Genomic DNA, 22270 nt, shown 5'->3' with positions numbered 1-22270 from the left:
TTCTTAATGATTCTTTGTATCTCTTCGGTGTCTGTTGTTATGTCTCCCTTTTCATTTCTGATTTTGTTAATTTGGATAGTGTTTCTCTGTCTTTTAGTTAAATTGGCTAACGGTTTTTCTATCTTGTTAATTTTCTCAAAGAACCAGCTCTTGGTTTTGTTGATTCTTTGGATTGTTCTCTTTGTTTCTAATTTATTGATTTCAGCCCTGAGTTTGATTATTTCTAGGCGTCTACTTCTCTTGGGTATTTCTGCTTCTTTTTTTCTAGAGCTTCCAGATGTGTTGTTAAGTTGTTTATGTGGGATGATTCCATTTTCTTTTTAAAGGCACTTAATGCTATGAATTTTCCTCTTAGCACTGCTTTCAATGTGTCCCACAAATTCGGGTATGTTGTTTCATCATTTTCATTGAATTTCAGGAAGTCTTTTATTTCTTCCCATATTTCTTCCGTGACCCATGTGTCATTAAGTAGAAAGTTGTTTAGTTTCCACGTGTTAGAATGCTTTTTGTTATTTCTGTTGCTGTTGAATTCCAGCCTTAGACCATGGTGATCTGATAAGATACAAGGTATTATTTCAATCTTCTTGTATCTGTTGAGGTTTGCTTCATGACGAACTATGTGATCAATTTTAGAGAATGTCCCATGGGGTGCTGAGAAAAAGGTATACTCCTTAGCGTTTGGGTGGAAAATTCTGTAGATATCTGTTAGATCCATTTGATTCATGACATTGGTTAATGAGGTTATTTCCCAGCTTAGTTTTTGAATCAAAGACCTATCCTTGAGTGAAAGTGGGGTGTTGAAATCTCCCATTATTAATGTGTGGGTATCGATGAGTGGGGCAAGCTTTGTTAATAGGTCTTTTACAAATGTGGGAGCCCTTGTATTCGGAGCATAGATGTTCAAAATCATGATGTCTTCTTGGTTGACTTTACCTTTGACGAGTACGAAGTGTCCATCCTCATCTCTTTTGATTAATTTTGGTTGAAAGTCTATTTTATTAGATATTAGAATGGCTACCCCAGCTTGTTTCTTGTGACCATTTGCTTGGAATATTTTTCTCCAACCTTTTACTCTGAGGCAATGTCTGTCCTTGTGGTTGAGGTGTGTTTCTTGAATGCAGAAGAATGTTGGGTCATGTTTATGCATCCATTCCGTTAGCCTGTGTCTTTTTATTGGAGAATTGAGAGCATTGACATTGAGAGATATTAATGACCAGTGATTGGTAAGTCCCTTCATTTTTGGTATTTGTAACAGTCAAGATTTTGTGAGGATGTGATTTTGCAATGGTATAGTTACCTATTTCCTATGTAGTTATGGTTGTAGTTTGACCAGTTGGGGTGGAGTTTTCCTTCTAGTAACTTCTGTAAAGCTGGATTTGTGGTTAGATACTGTTTGAATTTGTTTTTGTCATGGAATATCTTGTCTTCTCCGTCAATGGTTATTGATAATTTTGCTGGATATAGTAGTCTTGCCTGGTATCTGTGTTCTCTTAGGGTTTGCAGCACCTCTGTCCAGGCCCTTCTGGCTTTCATGGTCTCTGCTGAGAAGTCAGGAGTAATTCTGATAGGTTTGCCTTCATATGTTACTCGGCCTTCTTCTCTTGCCGCTTTCAATATTTTTTCCTTGTTCTGTATATTTTGTGTTGTTATTATTATGTGGCGGGAAGATTTTCTTTTCAGGTCTATTCTATTTGGTGTTCTGTAGGCCTCTTGTATGCTCATATGCATCTCCTTCTTCAAATTGGGGAAATTTTCTTCCATTATTTGATTAAAGATATGTTCTGGGCTGTGGAGTCGGCTATCATCCCTTTCCTCTATCCCAATTATTCTTAAGTTTCGTCTTTTCATGTTGTCTTTTAATTCTTTTATGGTCTGTGTCAGGAATTTTTCAGATTTAACATTTCCCTGAATGGCTGTTTCCAGTTCTGTGATTGTATCTTCAAGTCCCGATATTCGGTCTTCCATTTCTTGCAATCTGTTAGATAAGGCCACCTCTGAGATGCTTGCTTTCTTCTTTGAAGCCTCTTGATCACGTTTTTCTTCTGTGTGTTCCTGCATCATGGCTTCCATTTTTATCTTCATGTTGGACTGTTTTAATGATTTCCTTTATCTGGTTATTTATATTTTTCTGAAATTCTTCAAGTGCCTCTTTATATGACTCTTTTAACTCTTCAGCCCTCTTATTTGCCTCCTCCTGCATTTGTTTACAGATTTTATTTGTTTCTTCCATTATCATCTTCTTTACTAAGGACTTGAGGTCATTTTCTTGCCTATCCATTGCTGTTAGGTTCTCTAGGTCGTTTTCATTGGGAATGTTGGGATCCAGAGATGCCAAACTGTTTTGGTTTTTGATAGCATTCTTTCGCTGTCCTCTTGTCATTTTGATGGCTCTGATGTTGGAAGGTATTTTGTAGTGACCTTCGCTGGTTGAGAGTGGTTAATTGATGACTGATTATAGGTCAGGTGCTCTTGCCTGTGGGGATCAGGGCGTATTTCTGTGGAACAGGTAAGTGATCCAGTTTCACTCCTGGTGATTTTCCTCTGCACCCTGGGCTCCAGGCTGAGCCAGCCAAAGTAGATATCTGTTTGGATTTTACTGCTGTAATTCAGATCAGCAGTCTTGGGACCTAGAATAAGGTCTGCACACAAACGTTCTGGATGAGTAGGTTGATCCCAGCTGCCTGTCCTTCCTGTGGCTTTGTAGTCAAGACCTCAGGTAGATCAGATCTTCTGGGGGTGTAGCTGTCTTTTAGCTCTGCCTCTATACCCTGTAGCAGTTCCCAACCTCTCCCAGTACTATATGCCTGGAGGGACCAAGGTCGCTCTTGGTCAGCAATTAGACACTGCAAGCAAGACCCTCTTTTCGTCTCCCGATAAAGTCAGAGTGCCTGCCTTGCTTGGGCCAGGATCCGCAGCTGGACTCTCTCGTTTGGGGAGCAGGGAGCGCAGGGCCAGCTCAGCTGGGGTCTCTCCTTCGGGGAGCAGGGAGCTCAGGGCCAGTGCCTTGCAGCTGAGCGGTTAGTAAGACTAGGGTTGCAGAGCTCTGGCAGTCGCCCGCGGAACCAGATCTTCCTGCTGTGCTATGATGGTCCACTCACACTCTAGGTCAGCAATAAGACACTGCAAACATGACCCACCCACGTCTCATCTCCTGATAATGTGAGAGTGCCTGCCTTGCTCGGGCCAGGATCTCCAGCTGGGCTCTCTCGTTTGGGGAGTAGGGAGCGCAGGGCCAGCTCAGCTGAGCTCTCTCATTCGGGGAGCAGGGGATGCAGGGCCAGTGCCTTGCAGCTGGGCGGTTAGTAAGACTAGGGTTGCAGAGCTCTGGCGGTCGCCCGCGGAACCAGATCTTCCTACCGGGCTATGATGGTCCACTCGCACTCTAGGTCAGCAATTACACACTGCAAACATGACCCATCCACGTCTCGTCTCCCGATAATGTGAGAGTGCCTGCCTTGCATGGGCCAGGATCCCTAGCTGGACTCTATTGTTCGGGGAGCGGGGAGCGCAGGACCAGTGCCTTGCGGCTGGGTAGGAACAATAGGGTTGCAGAGCTCTGGTGGAAGCCCATGGAACCAGGTCTTCCCGCAGGGCTAAGAAGTTCAGCTATTGCTCTAGGCAAGACCCACGTCTCCCGATAGGTCTGTGGAAGCAGTTCAAGATGATTTCTCACTGCCGCTGTTTGGAGGCTCAGTCCGCTGTGATTGGTGTTAGGTTGGGCCCCGGATGGCCAGTGAGCTGTATTCCCACGTTAGCTGTCTCTGTTGGGTCCCGCCGCCTGTGTTTCATATGGTGCAATTTTACCATCCAAAAACCTCAGCATATTGGAGAAGTACTTGGCCATCAGTGTTGACTGCAGCTCTGGATGTCGTACATTAGGGAACCAAGCTTAATGTCCAACAGCCTTGTCATGGATGAGGAAAATGTGATGTACATATAGAGCAAAATATTTACAGCCACAAAGTAATGAAGTTACGTACAGAAATCTGGATTCCACTCAGGCCTGGTGAGATGACTGAGCAGGATGAGAACACTTGCTGTTCTTTCATAGTCCCAGGCTGAGTTCCTAACACCTTCATGGTGGATTTCAATCTTTCTTCATTCCAAAACCAGAGTTCTGATGTCCCCATTGCCCTGAGTGTTCACTGCACACGTGTGTTGCCAAGGAACATATACAGAAGAGTCACACACATTAAATAAAATATTAAGTGGGTTTATTATAAAATGGGTGCAACTTGAGACAAACATATTAATCTAATTAAACCCATCTAAGAGAAAGTCATCTTAATAGGTTTTTTTTCTCATATCTTGGTACTAGATTATATATACATAAAATTATATATTTCATCTCATGAAATAGTGGGAAGAGCTCTGTTCCCAAATAATGATTAAGGGCTGATGTGAGAAGTTTCAAATGGAATGAACTGTGGTCTCAACCTAAATGTGTTCAGTTTAAAGTATAATGTTAGTAAATATACTGTGTTCAGTGACTAGTACAATGAAAATGAGGGTGAAAGAGAATAATTTTCTTAACACTATAAATGTTGATGAATTGTGTGCATAGTAATTGCTATATTTATGTACATACATTGCTTTGTAAAACTAAATTAACGATAATAACATCTAAGTTATGAGAAAATAAAAAGGCTTTTATCTTTTAAATATACGATGGATTAAAGAACTGACTAAATTTTTTTGTCAGTTTTACTGTATTCAAATATTTACAAATATTATAGAAAATAGATCTGTTTATGTAAACACAAAAGTCAATATTCATCTACATACTTACATATATACCTATGTCTCTATACATTCAATGTATCCATTGCTATTGATGTCTCTATTCATCCTTATCCATACTGGTAAACAACTTGTTACAAACATCTGGCCTGCTCTTACATTGCATAGCCATAATATTGAGAAATTTCCATATCCCTTTCCCTCTGAAGGAAAAGCTGCAGTTTCCTAGAGGAGGGGTACTTGACAGCATTCTCTCGCTCCTGTTGAGCCCTCCTCTTCATGGCCTCCCTCTCTGGCCTCTGCTCATTTGTGATGGGCTGTGAGATAACTGGCCCTGGAATGTCAACTTTCCTCCATGGAATAGGTTGCCGGCTAAAGTCTTGCAGCAGATACTGGGTTTGAAGTTTGCCAGGTGATGGTGCCTTCTTCCTGGCAGCAGAAACAAGCTCCCTCTGGAGTGAAGTGTGAGACGATGCTCTTTCGGGTGGAGGCCTTGATGCAGCAGACTGAGGCACAGTGCTAGACTGGTTGGAGTTGGGTACATTAGGTTGTGAGACACTGGTGGAAATGGGCAGAACTGGCTTGACAGAGGCCATTGAAGATGTGCTGGCAAGAGATGGTTGGGCTGGCATGACTGGAGTTGGCTGAGCTAAGTGGGAATGAGGCCTTGCAGAGTGAGCTGCAGTGGGCCGGTGTGATGTCAGGGAGAGGGGTTTTCTAGATACAGGTCTGGCTTGAAGCTTGTCCAGGGTGGGAAAAGGCAGGGGTACTAATTTGACCTTCCCAGGTGGGGGCAGCTCATACTGGGATGAGGTCAGAAACTCCTTGTGAGCACCTATTTCTGCTCTCTGGGCATTGCCTATGGTTTTGTCAGGGCCGTGGCCCTCACGTGGCGTATCCAGCAATGCTGTTGTGGCTGGGCCTGTCCTGGGATCTTTGTTGCTGCTGGAGATTCTGAGGGCCTGGGAGGAGCACGTGCTAGTTTTCTTCTCACTCTTCTTGCCCAAAGGGTGAAAGACCTGCACAGACTCCAGCATGTGCATGCCGAGGTGGGTTCGAGGCTTTTTAAAGCTGTTATGGCTGAGCTCAGGAGGATTCCTCTTCCTTTTGGTCTTGGGGATGGTGGGTTGCTCTTCTGTCTTCACTTTTTTCCTTGACTGCTTAAGCTCCTCTGTCTTCTTCGAGGTATTTTCTCTGGTCCACTTGGTGTTATCTTGCTCCTGTGTTCTAGCTCTGCTGGGCTTGGGTTCCACTTTCTGATCTTTGCCTTCCAAGTGCTTGGCCCTGTTGTCAATAGCCTTGTCAATGACTCCAGCACTGCCCACAAACTCTTCTCCCTCCATCAGGTCCCTGTGCTGTATTTTTGCCTGAGGAGTTCCATCAAGCAGCTCAGAGGCTTCATGGTCTTTCCTCCTCACCTGCTCTGATGGTCCACTAATAACTCTAGGGATGTCCTGGGCCTGATCCCTGCAGGGAACTGTGGAGACTTTGGATTTGGTTGCTGTGGGATCTTGGAATTGTTCTAGGTCTGTGAAGGTGTTGAATAATTGTGGAAGGTGAATATCTGCCACCAATGTTTTGATATCTGCAAAGTCGATAGTGGACATCATCACATTGTCCAAGGCCCTTTGCTCTTCTGGTCCAATGATGTTACCCTCCATACTGACATTGTCAGAAACAGGCTTCTGCCTTAAGCTCACAGAATCAGTGCAGTCTAGAAGCTGCTGCATGTCAGGGTTTGCTAAAGAGAGGAGTGATGTGTCTTCGTTTTCTTTTGTGCTTTTATGGGTATCCAGAGGCATTTGAAACTCAGCTTTAGTCTCATCCAAGTTTTTATTCTCTGTTTGTTCCAGGCTTCGAGCTGGAGGCAAGGCCAGGAAATCTGAAGGGCTGTGGATGGGGTCTGTTAAGGACCTGTCCTCATCCACAGGCGTTGTCTTCATTTCGGAAACCTGGGTGTGGGTGTTGCACAGTTCTGGGCTCTGCCTCAGACTGTGTGTATGGCCAGAAGGTGGCAATCCCAGGAATGCTTCCATTTCCACCACTGAAAAAAAGTCAAGAAAGAAGTCAGTACCTGGTAAGTGAGATGCTTCCTCAGCCCCTTTTTTTGGAAGCATCACAGCACTCAGGTGATTTTAGCTGTCTAGATGGCATCCCTATGTGTTCTGCTTGGGCAGCAATGGTAGCACCTCTGTTCACAGACAGATGGTGACTGTTCAGTTTCTGGTGACTATGCCATGTCATGTTTTCTCTCATGTTTTTGTACAGAACTCCCTGCATGTGTGCTCCTCGTGTGCCTTTCCCTTTGTCTTTCATACAGTGAGTCTCATTCCCTTGGGAATTTGTTGTTTACCAGGTTGTCTGGTCCATAACATTCTAGAACTTCCCTGACTGTACAACTTCTTTCATTTTAGGGCAGTTAGTGCATGAGACTGATTATCTTTGGTAGTGACATGTGTGGCTGTGGTGAGCTCTGTGGCCATCACTTATGCAGGATGGATGCCACGTACTATAGCTCTGCGTTGTCTCTCATTATAGAGTCTGATGATGGTGATGGAAACTAGAGCTGGAATAACCTGTCAAGACTCACATTCTCCTTCTGTGATGAGTCCCCACTACTGAATGCTAGTGCTGAGTCTCCTTAGAGTGCTAATACCATTCCTTCCTCTCCTGGCTTTTTACTTACCTTGAAGACTGGTATCTGTCATCGCTTGAGCTGGTGCAGAATAGAAGGCAGAGGTGGAAAGTGGAGTTTGCACATTCTTTGGCTGAATCTCTTTTAGCACCATCACCATTTCTGGTTGCTGGGCTGACGTCTGACTCTCAGGGTAGCACAGAGAGCTGTAGGTGTGCAGGCCCTGTCCCCGTTTTCCAGGAACCAAAGGACAAAGGCCATTGTGGTCATAATAATAGACCTGGCTGCCTTCCTGGTAAGAAGGTGCCAGGGTGTATCCTTGATTTGGCATCTGCAGTGGTGTGGCATGGTCAAAGTTGTTAGACAGTGTTGGATAGAAAGGGACTATCACATTGGGATCTAAAATTTTATCACGCTCTGCTGTCACAGACAGTGAGGAGAGTGTGGTGTCCGGGTCACTGATAGTCACAGTGAAGTCCTGGAGTGAAGTGGCCCTCCCACCTGTGCTTCCTGTTAGATCCCACTTGAGAGAACCTGGATAGGACAGCGCGGAGGTGGAGATCTGGCCCTGGTCAGTCAGCACTGTCAGCATAGTCGTGCCAGCATGTTGGTAAAGGTAGGTACTGCCCATAAGAGGCTGCAGAGAAGTGCTGGAGGCTGATGGCAGGAGCCAGGCTGAACTCCCAGCTGAGGTGGAGACCCTGGAGAAGTTGCACACCCTTGCTGCTGAGGGTGTGGGGTTGCTCAGTACAGGTAGAGAAGGCTGCAGAGAACTTTCAGTCCCAAAGAAAGCTGAGCTTTGGAAATTTTCTGTAGGAAGCAAGAAGACAGTGGGAAAATGATGAGACTGACACTTCCTATCTTCCTGTGGAGTGGAGTGCTATCTCCAGTTTGTACTCTTTTGGAGAGTCTAAGACTGATGTTCCCTCACCTGCCTCTTTTTCCTGGGTGGGCATGGAATCCCTATTTGATTTGGTTCAACCTTTGCTACAATCTAGACACTGTCCTACTTTGCCCTGCCTTGTCCTGCTCTTAAAACTGCTGTGATACTTCATCATCCTGGAAAAGAAGTGTCTAGAGTTGTGAGAATCTTAGACAGCTTCTCATGACTTTGCCCCAGTCCTATGCAGTTCTTATTCTATGTAAAGAGACAGGTCTCAAAAATTATTTGTTTCCCTTAGATTTTCAAATTTTGTGACATATGTGCCTTTGAAGTAGGATCTTATGAATCTTTGTATTTTTCAAGTGACTTTTGTTATGTCTCTCTTTTTAATTCTAATTTTATTAATTTGGATAGTATCTCTCTGCCTTTTCATTAGTTTGGCTAATGGTTTGTCTGTTTTGTTGATTTTCTCAATGAACCAGCCCCTGGTTTTGTTGATTTTTTGAATTGTCTCTTTGTTTCTACTTTATTGATTTCAACCAAGAGTTTGATTATTTTCAGATGTCTACTCTTCTTGGGTGTTTCTGTTTCTTTTTTTCTAGGTCTTCCAGATGTGTTGTTAAGTTGCTTATATGATATATACTCACTTATAATTGGACACTATCCCAAAAGGGATGTCTCATGAATGTCTTCACTTACCCTGAGAATGGGATAGATGTAGGATATCCTATTGGGATCCTAGATGAGAGAAGTATGGGAGAATGGGAAAATAGTAGGATCCAGAGGGTCATAGAAACCTACAAGAAGAACATCATGATGGGCAGATCTGGACCCAGGGGGATATGCTCAACCTACTGCACCAACCAAGGAGAATACATGCAGTAAACATTGAACCCCTACTCAGATCTGGGCAATGGATAGAACATTCTCCACAGTTATGTGGAGAGTGTGGACTGACTCTGACATGAACTATGGTGCCCCACATTTGACCACTTACCTGTTGTGGGGAGGCATGGTGGCACTCAGAGAAAGAATATGCAGACTACCAAGATGAGACTTGATAGATAGCCTATGACCATATAATGGGGGATAAAGTCCACTTCGGTCAATAGCTTTGGGGATAGGGAATAGGGTAAAAGTGAGAGGGAGAGAGGAACAGGTTGATACCAGTGAGAGGATAACAACTGAGATGTAATCTGAATAAATTAATTAAATAATAAAAAAAATTAAAAAGGAGATAAGTCTCTCAATGTAGTTCAGACTGGCTTTAAAGTAACAGAGACTGGCCTCCTGCCTCTAGATTACTGTTATCATAGGTGTCTGCAAGCACCATAAAGCTGTTCTTTACTATGAGCATTTTTGTTATTTAAAAGTGATATATCAATGCTTTTGTATATGAATACTTGCGCATTCTATCTCTTCATGCACATCATCTATTGTTTCTATACTTCATGACCTCTTCATTTAAGTATAACTATTAAACACATATTTGTTTGTAATTTTATGAATATAGCCTCATGATAACATTTCTTGGGGTTTTCAGGTACTTAAGGTTGACTTTGTGATCTGCTAACCTATGAGAGGGTTCATCCTAGAATAATTTGATTCTCTCTATGTTACTGTTAATTGACCATAACTCTTCTAGAGGGAAGCCTTCTGAGGATTCCCCCACCTGTGTCAGTGTGTGCTGAGAAGAGAAGAACTGACTGTGGGGTACCCAGCCACAGTGACAATACCCAGCATAACCAGGCATTGAAGACTCGGGGAACTTTATACAAGAGAAAATGGATAAATTGTAAGAGCCAGGGACCAGAGTGGGAGAGTGTCTTCTGTAGATGACAGGGAAGCTGTACCCAGACAACTCTCAACAGTGTGGGTACCTAAACAACACTTAGGAAATAACAATGCTTTAAGCCTTTTGATTTGAAAGGGTCCCAAACTATCTGTGTTTTCCTTTAGAGTCGCCCTTGCAATTCTGACTTATTTCCATATTTTGTGCCCCCTTATATTTATACTTTGATATGCCTTCAGGTCCCTGTTGGTTTGTCTTTCATATAACAGCCTCAAAATTTCTTTCCCTACAATAACTGCCTTCTCAGACTCTAGTTCCCTCTTAGTCTTTCCCACCTTCTCTTTATCCAAGACATACCAAGGACTCTAAGACCTGGCAGTCACTCTCTTTACCTCTTTCTATATTTTTTATTTTGTTTGTGTCAAGACAAGGCCACTGGCGCACAGGGCAGACGTGATCTGCTCGTCGTTAATTCAGCCCTTACATGTTGTGTTCAGTGATGAAGCCGTGTGCAATGTGCAGCTGTAATGTGGTGACGAGTGCACTGCCATACCTAGTGTGACTGACACATTGACAGTGGCACTCAACAGTAGCAGGGAAGAAGTAGTGGAGGAAGACCATTACAATCATGGTATGAAGTGCTAGGTCCCTGTATACCCTGTTTACCTTCCTGTTTCTGTTGTATTTAACACTCTAAACAAGGGTCAGATTTTATTCCTTGTTCACTTGCCTCTTAAGATTCAGGAGTCCAGAGTCCAGAGCATAGTGGAATTGTAATCTTGGTGAGGTGGATGAAGAAACAGTTGAGAGTAAACTTCCAGAATTACATTCTTAGTAAGAATCAAATCTAAGTGTGACATTGAATTTGATATTTCTATATCAAAAGTATCCTCCTTAGTATTCTATTTAAATGTATACTAAATATAATGAAAGATAAGATGAAAACAAACTTTCTAACGTTTCTTTCCTTACCTGACATGGTCAGGGTGGGCGTGAGTAGGAAAAACAGTGATCCAAATTATAATGGAGCAGGGTAAATGGTAGTCCTTGAGCAATCTGCTGACCAAACTAGCCTCTGTTTCAGTATCAGACAGAGCCCACTGGTCACTGGTCACAGGTGACCTATGATTCAATTTGTTTACAGGCAGCTCCATGGAAACCCCAAAATTCTACCAGATGCTGATAGGGTGAGAGCAAGAATGATGTCATAAATCAGGCAGTAGCCAATGGGAAGGTCAGATTCTGAGCTAAAAGACAGGATTGGGTGGAGAAGATGCTAGAAGATAAACAGAAGCCATGAAGGCTGAGGTGTGGGGATGGTGAAGGTTGGTAATCTGCATGGCATTCCTTCTTCCCTTGACTTCTAGCCTAGGAGATCATAGCAGTGCTCCTCGATGAAGCTGTGGTTCTATGCATGTGATGTGTCACATTCCAACAAAAATATATCCCATCAGCACACACTGTACATACGGACAAGAAGGAGACTGTACATACAGACAAGGAGACAGACATCTAGGTTGGGGCAACTCAGTTGAGAAATCATTTCAATTGATCTGAGTTGTGAGCTGTCAGCATCTGTCCATGACAAAAGGATGAAATTAAAAGGCTCATCTGTGACTGTGTTGAAGGGCAGGGCTGAGTGTATGGAATGCACCTTGTAGCAGATGATGAACTCCAATACTCTTCTCTTTGGGTTTCTTGTCCAGGAATCTTTTTTTAAAATCTGTGCTACCTAGGTTAGACACACATTTTTCTCCTCTGTTGTCATCCTTCTTTGTATGCTTTGATTCTTGTACCATTTGACCCATGATCACTCATGGGTGATATCACTGTGAACTTCTGGAAGTGGTCTTCTGTTCATCATGCAAATGCTTGTCAAAGTGGACTCTGTATTTAGAAGCAAACAGCAGAGGAGCAGAAGTTGAGGCTGCAAGCATTCCCTCCTTCATTCATTTATTATTTTTCTCCTGCCCATACTCTGTGAATCCTTTCTGGTTTCTCTCCTGTTGTGTTCCTGAGCTGGGTTTGTCCTGTAGCACGTATTGTTCTGGAGCTCACTGTGGATTTCCCTCTGTATTCAGACACATGGGCACTCTTTTTGACTCTGTGTCCCTTTGTGTAGAATAGTGGTTGTGAGACACGAGTCTGACTGCCTTCACTTTTGTTCACAAATGAGTGAAGTGTGGCAGTTATTATAGCATCTTTATTTTTGCAACAGCCTCTGTAGAACTTTGGGTTTCCAGCATTCTCTGCCATGCTTGGGTAGAAGACTAGGATAAATAGAAAGTAGAATACCTGGAGAAAGAAAGAAGAGATTTGTAGGTACAGGGTGCTGGGTAACATGAAAAAAGATGTTGATATTTTGGTTCATATGTGAGAAAAAGACCAGCCCATCTCTAAGTATGTCTTCACAGATAGGAATATATTTGACATTTTGTAGAAATATAGAGAATCTTCTGTCCTTTGTAATTTTGTTGTGTCTTTTATCTCCTTTTTCTTTCACTCACTGGTAGTTTCATAGACTATGGATTATGATATGAGTCTAGTATACATTCATAAACATTTCTTGTCTTTCTGTGCACAAAGCACTAGCTAATATGACAGTGTCTATTATCCTTTGTTCCAAATGACAATAGAGTCACTTAGGCTATCTTACAACAATCACATTGTGTATTAGCGGTTTCACTCAGGAGCTTTGACAATGACCTAGTGCTGTAGCAGGCAGTTGCATGTCTGGCTCAGTAGAACAGTTCTTCCATGCATATCATTTAATGTTGTATAATTATGGACAAAACTCTGCAGTAAGAATGTGCTTTTTAACATGGCACATAAGGAACCATGATTAGGGAGAGGACAAAGAGGCATGGTTAGAGACAGACACAAAAGACAGCGCATGTGCTAGCTACAATTTAAGGAAATTGACTGGCATCCACCACCTGTTATACTAGTGAGTTTTGCAAGTTTTTAATCAAGGATTTATAGATGGCATATATGAACCAAATGGACAAATGTGAGCAAAATAAGCTTATGCTATCTTGTGTTCAATAATACCCTCTGAATAAGCTATATACATTGGTTCATTTGCAGAAGTATGCTGTGTTGGAGACTGATCACCTATCATGTGCCCTCTCAGTGACCAGATATGGGCAAGAAAAGAAAGTGAGACATCTGTATTTACAGTGTTGTTCTGGAACTTCTGAAGATATGCCTAGATTGAGACGGACATCCAGACACTGACCATATTCTTTTCTTTGCGTCACTGTGATGAGATTAGCATGATACTGCCATAGCTATCAAGTGGTTCTAAGACACACAACAGACCCACTAGAGTCTGGCAACTAGGAGTTAAAAAGACACATGGCATTTGTTCTGGAAAACAAAGACCTTCTTAATTCTTTTTAAAATTAATTTATTCATATTACATCTAAATTGTTAGCCCATCTCTTGTATTCTCCCATTCCTCCCTCCCTCCCGCTTCCCCCCTACACCCCTCCCCTATGTCTATGACTGAGGGGGACCTCCCCCCCATATATGCTCTTATGGTATCAAGTCTCTTCTTGGTAACTTGCTATCCTTCCTCTGAGTGCCACCAGGCCTCCCCATCCAGGGGACGTGGTCAGTGATGGGACACCAGAGTTTGTGTGAAAAGTCAGATTTCCTTCTCCACTCAGCGGTGGAGAATGTCCTGTCCATCGGCTAGTCTGGGTAGGGGTTCGAAGTTTACTGCCTATATTTTCCTTGGCTGGTGTCATAGTTTGAGGAGGACCCCAGGACCCAGATCTGCCTGTCATAAAGTTCCTCTTGTAGGTTTCCAGGACCCTCTGGATTTCCTCATTCTCCCAGGCTTCTCTCATGTAAAGTCTCAATAGGATGTCCTCTCCTCTGACCCACTTTCCTGGTAAGTAAAGTTTTTCATGGGACGTGCTCCTTGGACTAGTGTCTCGATGCAAGTGAGTATATACCATTTAACTCTTTTTGCTTCTGGGTGAACTCACTCATTATGATAATTTCTAGTTCAATCCATTTGTCCACAAATTTCGGGAATTCCTTGTTTTTAATAGCTGAGTAGTATTCCATAGTGTAAATGTACCACCACAGTTTCTTTATCCATTCTTCTACTGAGGGACACTTAGGCTGTTTCCATGTTCTGGCTATTATGAATAAGGCAGCTTTGAACATGGTTGAGCATATGCCCCTGTTATGTGGTGGAGCATCTTCTGGGTATATTCCAAGGAGTGGAATAGCTGGGCCTTGAGGAAGCCCTATTCCCATTTTTCTGAGAAAGATTTCCAAAGTGGTTGTACTAGTTTGCATTCCCACCAGCAATGAAGGAGTGTTCCTCTCTCTCCTTCTTAATTCTTAAGGCACCATATCCGATGCATACCTGCATTCTGAATCCTACTTTTCTGAGGAATCATAGATACAAGTGATGGGACCTTTTCATGCTATACTGAATCTTGTCAGCCGTTTCCAGGGAAATCTGCTTAGTGTGTGACTCTGCAGGAAACATGCCCCCTGAATGAAGGGACAATGATAGGCATTCACAGCCCCTTGTCACCCTTTGTAGAAAATGTTTTGTTTCCTGGATGGTATCATTGTATCCTCCAAGTGCCTTATAGATTTTGGACAGCATGTCCACAGAGCGTTAAAGTAAATGAAATTGAAGGATGAGACATGAGACATCTGAAATAGTTGGAGGGAGTAAACAGTGAAAGATGGGGCAGTGAGGGGAACAGAAGTGAGGATCAGGTATCAGGAGGGGAGGGATGGGAGAGAGAACAGAAATCTGATGGAGGGTATCTATGGGCCAGAAGAGGGCCCCCGGGAGTCTGTAATGGTGACCCTAGCTTTGAGTCATAGCAGCAGGGGATATGGAGCCTGAAGTGGCTACTTCCTTAGTCAGGTGGAATGTCTAGTGGAGAGTGCAGGAGACCAACCCATACACAACACACAAAGCCAACCAGTGACTGGCCCAACTTGAGTTGCATGCTATGAGAAAGAACTCACCACTGACACTATTATTAATATTCTGCTATACTTCCAGACAGGAGGCTAGCATAACAGTCATCGGAATGCCTTCACCCAGCAGCTACTAAAAACAAATGGAGAAACCTACATCCAAACATTATGCAGAGCTCAGGGAATCTTATGAAAAAAGGAAAGGCAGGATTGAAAGAGTGAGAGAGATTAAGGACACCACAAGAAAACACACAAAATCAATTACCCTGGGCCCTGGGCTCACAGAGACTGACCCACCAACCAGAGAGCATCCATGGGACAGATCTACCCACCCAGTCCCACCACACACACATATGTAGTAGATGTACAACTTGGTCCTCATGTGGAACCTCTGATAGCAGGAGAAAGGTCTGTCTCTAACTGTTGCTTGCCTTTGAATACCTTTCCCTTAACTGAACTATCTTGTCTAGTTTCAATAGAATATGATGTGCCCAGTCCAACAGGATGGTGACAACAGGATTGTTACCTATGGGAGATCTCCCCTTCTTTGAGAAGAAAGGGAAGGTCCATAGAAGGAGGGTAGGGGAGGAGAGAGGGTATGTTATGACTGTGTTATAAAATTAATTAATTAAATTAATTAATAAAAAATAAATGGAGCATCAACTGAAAGCAGGGTACTTTCAAGTATAATTCACTAAGGGACCAATTATAAGGTGGTGCTGGGTATAGGAAGTATTCTACCCTCTCTGTATTTCAGTATGGAATGCCCTTAAATACCAAAACCAGGTCTACGGCATGTTCTACCCATACTGTTTCATGGGGTTAAATGTATTAGCGATTTTCACATCACTGTAGTTTGTAATACTGTCATCATTATTGCCAGACTTTGGTGTCCAACAACAAAGGAATAGATAAGGAAAATGTGATTTCTACTCACAGTGAAAATGTTTTCTACTAAATGAGGACAGAAAATTAAAACCGCCAGTTCTACATCTCAGCATATTTTCACTGACTGGTAAATGCTTGGTGAATTTTTGCATAAATATGGGACATCTTGTGGCCTTCCTAATTTTTTTGTGTTATATCTCACCTTTCTTCACTCATTAGTAGGTTCACAGATTACAGATAATAGCCTGGTTTTCTATGCGTTTCTGTATCTTCCTTATTCTATATGTCTTACAAAGCACTATTCTTGATAACAGTGCTTATTAATCCTTACTTTAAAATGACAATTGAGCAAGGGAGCTTGTTCTCTGTCATTTAACATTCTATAGATATACTTTGGACTTTGTGCACATGAGATAATTGCTCACACATGCAGTTTTCATGTCAACCATAGGAGAAATATCTCTCCGTGCAAATAGTTCAATGTTGAGTAGTGGTGGACAAACCACTGCTGTGCCAATATCAGTAATCAAAGGACACCTGGAATGCCGTTGTTCTTCAGGCCACCAGATTGTTTCAGGGCTGAACATCATCCATTTCTGACATCTGCTGTATTGTTACCATTTCTATACTGTGATGCACTTCCTGAGACCATGAAGGAGGAAAGTTCATTTAGGCTTTAGTTTTAGTAGTTTCAGAAACACATTGTCTCCTGAAGAATAGATGCAAGAAGAATAGAAGGTCATCAGGACTGTGTGAGGAGGAAGCTAAACACACACACACACACACACACACACACACACACACACACACACACACACACACACGGGGGAGGGGAAGCTGAAGGCAGAGAAAGTCAGAGAGACAGACAGAAAAAAACCTGTTTTTTGATATCATAATTATTTCTGTGGCTTGTCCTAGACAGTTGAGACCATTATCATTCTGACTTCATATTGATGGATGAGTGTTAATTCCTGTCAGTTTGGTAGTGTTTGTCAGTCCCCTAACATTTATTTGCTTCTTTACTCTTGTAGTTTATTCCTCCTTGTGGTCTTATAGGTATATTCATCTCTCTCCCTATGTATAGATCATCTTTATATCAAGTCATCTTCTGGTTAAGTTCTGTATTAGTAGGTATTGATTTCTGTGGTTTGTATCATCATTGGAAGTGCTGTTTCTTCCTTCAATCATGTATGGTTTCTGTGCTGGAATACAAATCTAGGTTAGCTGTAGGTGTCTTTTATGTGATTAAATAGATTATTCTATGTTTTCCCTGAGGTTACTGTATAAGTTAAAGATGCCACTCTTACTATGATGTATTTGCTTACATGTGTGTTCTAAGTTGCTTATCCATGACTGTGATAAAGCACTGAGCAAAAGTAAGTTGGGGTAGAAAATAGTGTCTTTCATCCTACACTTTACAGCCATTGTCTCAGGAAGCCAAGGCATGTGATCAAGACAAGACCATGAGGCAGGAACTGAAGCAGAGAACATAGTGGAATGTTGCTTACTAGCATGCTTCCCTTGACTTGCTCAGCTACCATTTTATGTCAGCCAGGCTAATCTTTCGAAGTATAGTACTATCTACGTGTACAAGACACGTAGCAATTACTAATAATGGTAATTTACCAAAGAAATTCTCTTAGGCTAATATTATAGAAGTAATTTCTATATTATCATTTCCATTTCCTGGATGTCTCTAGGTTGTGTCAAGTTGACTATTTGCAAGTGTTTTTTTTTTTTTTTCTTTTTGTAGTTAGGATAGATTTTTTGCTCTGTCTCTGTAATGTTTGATGTAACCTTACTCAGGAAGTTCCTTTTTCGTGTTACGTGTTTGACAGGCTTCATTTTCTGTGATTCTGATTAATATCAAGGACTGGAGAATGGGAGAAGGATGGAGAGAAGCTCCTGACATTAGAATGTTTTTGTGGTGTTATGTGATATTCAGTCCCCAGATGTGGCTAAGCCTGTGTTCATGAAAGTCTTGGGAAAGAGTTCATTCAACGGTAACCAGGGTACCTTCAGAAGTTAGTAGCTGTTTTAATCTTTTGGTGTGACATGGTCATTGTAGGCTATGGTCAGCCTTGATAGTTCTGAGTGGCCCAAATCAGCATGCACATTGGTGTTTAAAGGGCTAAAGGAACGAAATATACTACAAATTGAAAGATAAGGAAACAGACCAGTTCCTTGTGTGGACTAACAGTTTCTTCCATTCCGAGACACTGTTTTCTTGAGGATAAGGGAGACTTGTGAGAAAGAAGTAGACAGGACTCACTTGTGCAGAAAAGATGAACTGCAAGATGTATAAGGATTCTCCCTTGGCTTATAAATTACTAAATTATTGCTGGGGAGACATTTTCCACACTACACCAGTCCAACTGTCTTCAGGTAATGCTGGTCACAAGGACCTAGCTTTCCTGAGTTTTCAGTCATGGTTATGATCACTGTTTGGTTAACCATCTGCCTGTAAACAATTCATTCTATTGCTATTAACCTGTTAACTATACTCCTTTAAGAAATCCTATTATCATTTCCAGCTCCTTAAGTTGGAGTTGCGTGGAATTATTTCTGAAGTCCATCCCTGGTGTCCTATTTATGATGATAAGTCCTTTGTTTATCCCTCTCTAGGAAAAGATGCCAAACACAGTCATGGAAGGACAAATGTGGCAATACTTGTGCTGTGTTGCAGTTTTAGGGGGAAATGGGCAAGAGAAGAACTTTAGCATCTATAGCTACAGTGCCATGCTGTATCAGAGCTACATAGATAATTCAAGCAGGTGCTGAGCCTCATTCTTCATCATCTAGGATCTGGTAAAAAAAAAAAAAAATCTGGAGCTGCTATTGCTAAATTCCCCAGTAATGGAGAAATTCACAGTGGTCCCATGCCAGTCAGAATATCTAAACTTAAAGACGCACACAGTGAATTATCTGACCAAAACCTACATAAGCTAATATTTCCATCACTCTCTTATACTCAAACTTGTCCTTCTGAGGGTCATTTGATACAGGTACGGGTTTCTTTACATGCTTGCTTTGTTAATGTTGGCTAGATGGGTGACTCTGGATAGCAAATAACTCTTTTAAGGATGGACAATATCAGTCCATTACAGATGCTGACCATTCTGTGTCAAAGTATTTTGTTAATTGGTCAGTATAACTGTGCCTTCCGAGTGCCTTATAGATTTGGAACAGCATGTAGAAGAATAGTAAAATCAGCCGTTGAGGCATTTGAAAGACAGTGCCCTGGTGCTGGAAAGGTACTCCCAGAAGCTATCTGATTCTTAAATAAGATCACTGTTCTAGAGGAATGTTATCTTCCTATGTGTTGTTGGTCATTAACAATATGTAAGCCTCATAGATTTTGAAGATTATTTCCAGTGGTTTTGGCTACATGCAGAACTAGACACTATTGCTGAGACACTACATATTCTGTTTGCAGAATTTTCAGATAGCATCTTAACACAGAAATGGAAGCTTCTTTTCTTTTGCTGTCTGGCTTTCACAGACCCAGAAAGTTCCTTTCAGGCTGGTGGGGAGAAATTGAAGACAAAAAGTCCTAGGTCATTGTTGACTTTCTGTCCTACACTGTCAAAAGATCAAGCAAGACCCATACACTGGTACAATGAAGGGACAGTTTTTAGGCATGTAAACAACAAGTGGCTGTACAGGTTTGCACTCCCACCAGCACGGAGGAGTGTTCCCCATTCTCCATATCCTCCCCAGCATGTGTTGTCACTTGAGCTAGTGAAGTGGTCTGTCCATTTCTTGTATAGGCAGCGATCCCATTAGAGGAGCCATCAGTAAGTACTAAATAGGCTTCCTGCAGCAGCTGGAGGGAAGTAACTTTAGGAAAAATGAAGGGATGGGTTTTTATAAATTGAAGAAGTCTGTTAGCAGGATAGTGATTATTGATTGTCCGACCAATCATTGGTAGTTTGCATAAGCCAATCTAACTGATCCCTGGAGTAGGGCAAAATTATTTTGTCAGGATCTTTACCAAAAAACGCTCGACTTTGTTCACGCCCCAGAAGGATAAGTTCAACAACCAGAGCAGTATAAGTGGGAAGGATTTTGGTGGGAGAGGCAGGGAGATGAGTCCACAAAAGGGGACTATGGTGCCAGAACACTCCAGTGGGGGTATGACACGTGGCACAAACAACAAAAAGAAGAGTATCATCATAGGAAATGGATGTGGCTCCTGTCTCTGAATAGCTGTCTCCACAACCCGTAGGGCCACAGCAGGAGTCAAGGAGCAACAGGAGGAGGGACTAGGATCCCCCTTGAGAATTTCAGAGAGGGGTTTGAGTTCTCCAGTAGTGAGCTTAAGATAGGGCCGGATCCAATCAATATCCCCCAGGAGCTTTTGGAAATCATTTAAAGTTCTTAAATGGCTAGTTTTCAACTGGATTTTTTGTGTAGTAATGTTCTGATGGCGGAGCTCAAATCCCAAATAAAAATAGGGGTCTTTTAATTGAATTTTATCTGGTACAATTTGGAGGCCATTATCTGTTAATTTTTGTGAATGTATCTGACAATGGAGTAATTGGGAGCCACCAGGTCCCGCCAAGAGAATACCATCCGTATAGTGTATTATATATAGAGAGAAGGCCAAAGTGCTCTAAAAGGATCAATGACCTGGGCCACAAACCTCTGACACAGGGCTGGGCTATTGGCCATACCCTGATGGAAAACGTTCCATTGAAAGCGGGGCATCGGCCCTTTAAAATTTATCATGGGCAAGCTGAAGGCAATGTGTTTTTTATCCTCAGGATGCAAGGGGGAAAGTGAAAAAGCAATCTTTAAGATCTATTACTATTTTATAAAACCCAGCCGGGGTGGCCACAAGAGTGGGCAATCCTGGCTGCAAGGCACCCATAGTAAGCATAGTCTTGTTAATTTCCCTTAAGTCTTGTGATAGTCTCCATTTGCCAGATTTTTCTTAATAACAAAAATAAGGGTATTCCAAGGGGAGGTGGTAGACTGAACATGACCTGCAGCAAGTTGTTCCTGTACTAACGCTGTAGCCGCAGCCAATTTCTGAAGTTAATGGCCATTCACCAATTTTCCAAGTGATTTTGTCCTTTGTCTGCATGGGGTACAGGAATGTCAACAGCCATTGGGGTAAATTTTTCATGCCTAAACCCGAGCGGTCAAATTTTTCAATCGCCTGGATGGGCTCTTTCATGCCTTGTAAATTTTTACCCAGCCCTTGTCCAGGGCGGAAACCCTGTTTGAGCATTTGGTTGGCAACAATCTCATTTGAGCTACACATGATAAGATTCAACTGGGCAAGGATATCCCGACCCCAAAGGTTAACGGGCAGGCCAGGCACAATGTAAGGCTGAACAATACCGGAATTACCTTCCTCATCTGTCCACGTGAGGACCTTGGAACTCTGTTGGGGATTAGACATCTGTCCAGTACCTTTGAGATGAGTCAGGGAAGCCGTGAGGGGGCCAGGAGGAAGGCCAATCCTTGTCAGAAATTACTGTGGTATCAGTACCAGTATCCACAAGTCCTTCAAAGCACTTTCCATCCAATTTTAATTTAAGGAGGGGTCGATCTTGGGTGATTCTTTGGACCCAGTAAGCATCCGAGGAACCAAAATTATTGATACCGCTGGATTCCCAAAAGCAATTTCAGGATGCGTAAAGGGAAGCAGTGGCAACTGGGCAATTTGTTGTCCCCAGAAGAGGATGAGGCCAAATTTTTTATTTCTCCTGTATAATCATTATCAATTTCTCTGGGGGAAAATGTAATCCCTGGAGAGTGGAGCTAGTGCGACCAAGAAGGAGTCCAAAGGTGCCAGGAGGCAGGGCCCCCCCAAAAAAACCCATATGCAGAACCTGAATTTCCATCTCAGGTGTGCTGGTGGAAGAACAGAGGTCCAGTCCTGTGCTGCCACCGGTTGCTCGGTGGAGAGAGGTGACTCCGAAATCTGAGGGGTTGGTGTTTGGGGGACAAACCTGATAGCCCTAGAGGTTTGTCTCATGTTCGGGACCAAGGGCTGGCCCCTCAAGAAGTTTCCGTTTCGGGGGCAGGGGATTGCCCTGAATATCTATCTTACAGCGACACTCTGAGGCCCAGTGCGTTCCTCTCTTGCATCAGGGACACAGGGATGAAGGGAGCAGACACTCAGCCTTAGGGAACTTGCATTCTTTGGCAATGTTTCCCGGTTGTTCATAGTTAAAGCAAGTTTTTGGGCGGGAATTCTGAATGAAATCCTTAAGGGCAACTCCGATGGAGAGGGCGATAGAATGGGCCGAGCCTATTCCAGCACAGTATATGATGTAATCAGAAATGTCCTTGCCGCTACGTTCTGACCATATAGCTTGCCTGGCAAGCAGGGTTGTCATTTTCTTAAGCAAGGTGTTTT

The 22270-nt window shown here is 42.7% G+C and overlaps 1 protein-coding gene across 1 annotated transcript; it reads right to left on the bottom strand.

The window, feature by feature from the left end:
- Nucleotides 1-4895: 4895 nt before the first annotated feature.
- LOC127192362 (uncharacterized protein C2orf78 homolog) lies at nt 4896-21307 on the bottom strand. Its single transcript, XM_051149654.1, has 4 exons — nt 20908-21307; nt 7427-8185; nt 6550-6784; nt 4896-6519 (listed from the first exon to the last, which is right to left on the bottom strand). The coding sequence occupies exons 1-4, from the start codon at nt 21305-21307 to the stop codon at nt 4896-4898; spliced, it is 3018 nt and encodes a 1005-aa protein (XP_051005611.1).
- Nucleotides 21308-22270: the final 963 nt, after the last annotated feature.

Source organism: Acomys russatus, chromosome 7 (assembly GCF_903995435.1).
Source record: "Acomys russatus chromosome 7, mAcoRus1.1, whole genome shotgun sequence".
Classification (NCBI taxonomy): domain Eukaryota; kingdom Metazoa; phylum Chordata; class Mammalia; order Rodentia; family Muridae; genus Acomys; species Acomys russatus.
The sequence above is the reverse complement of the archived record's forward strand: the minus strand, read 5'-3'. Positions and strand labels throughout refer to the sequence as shown.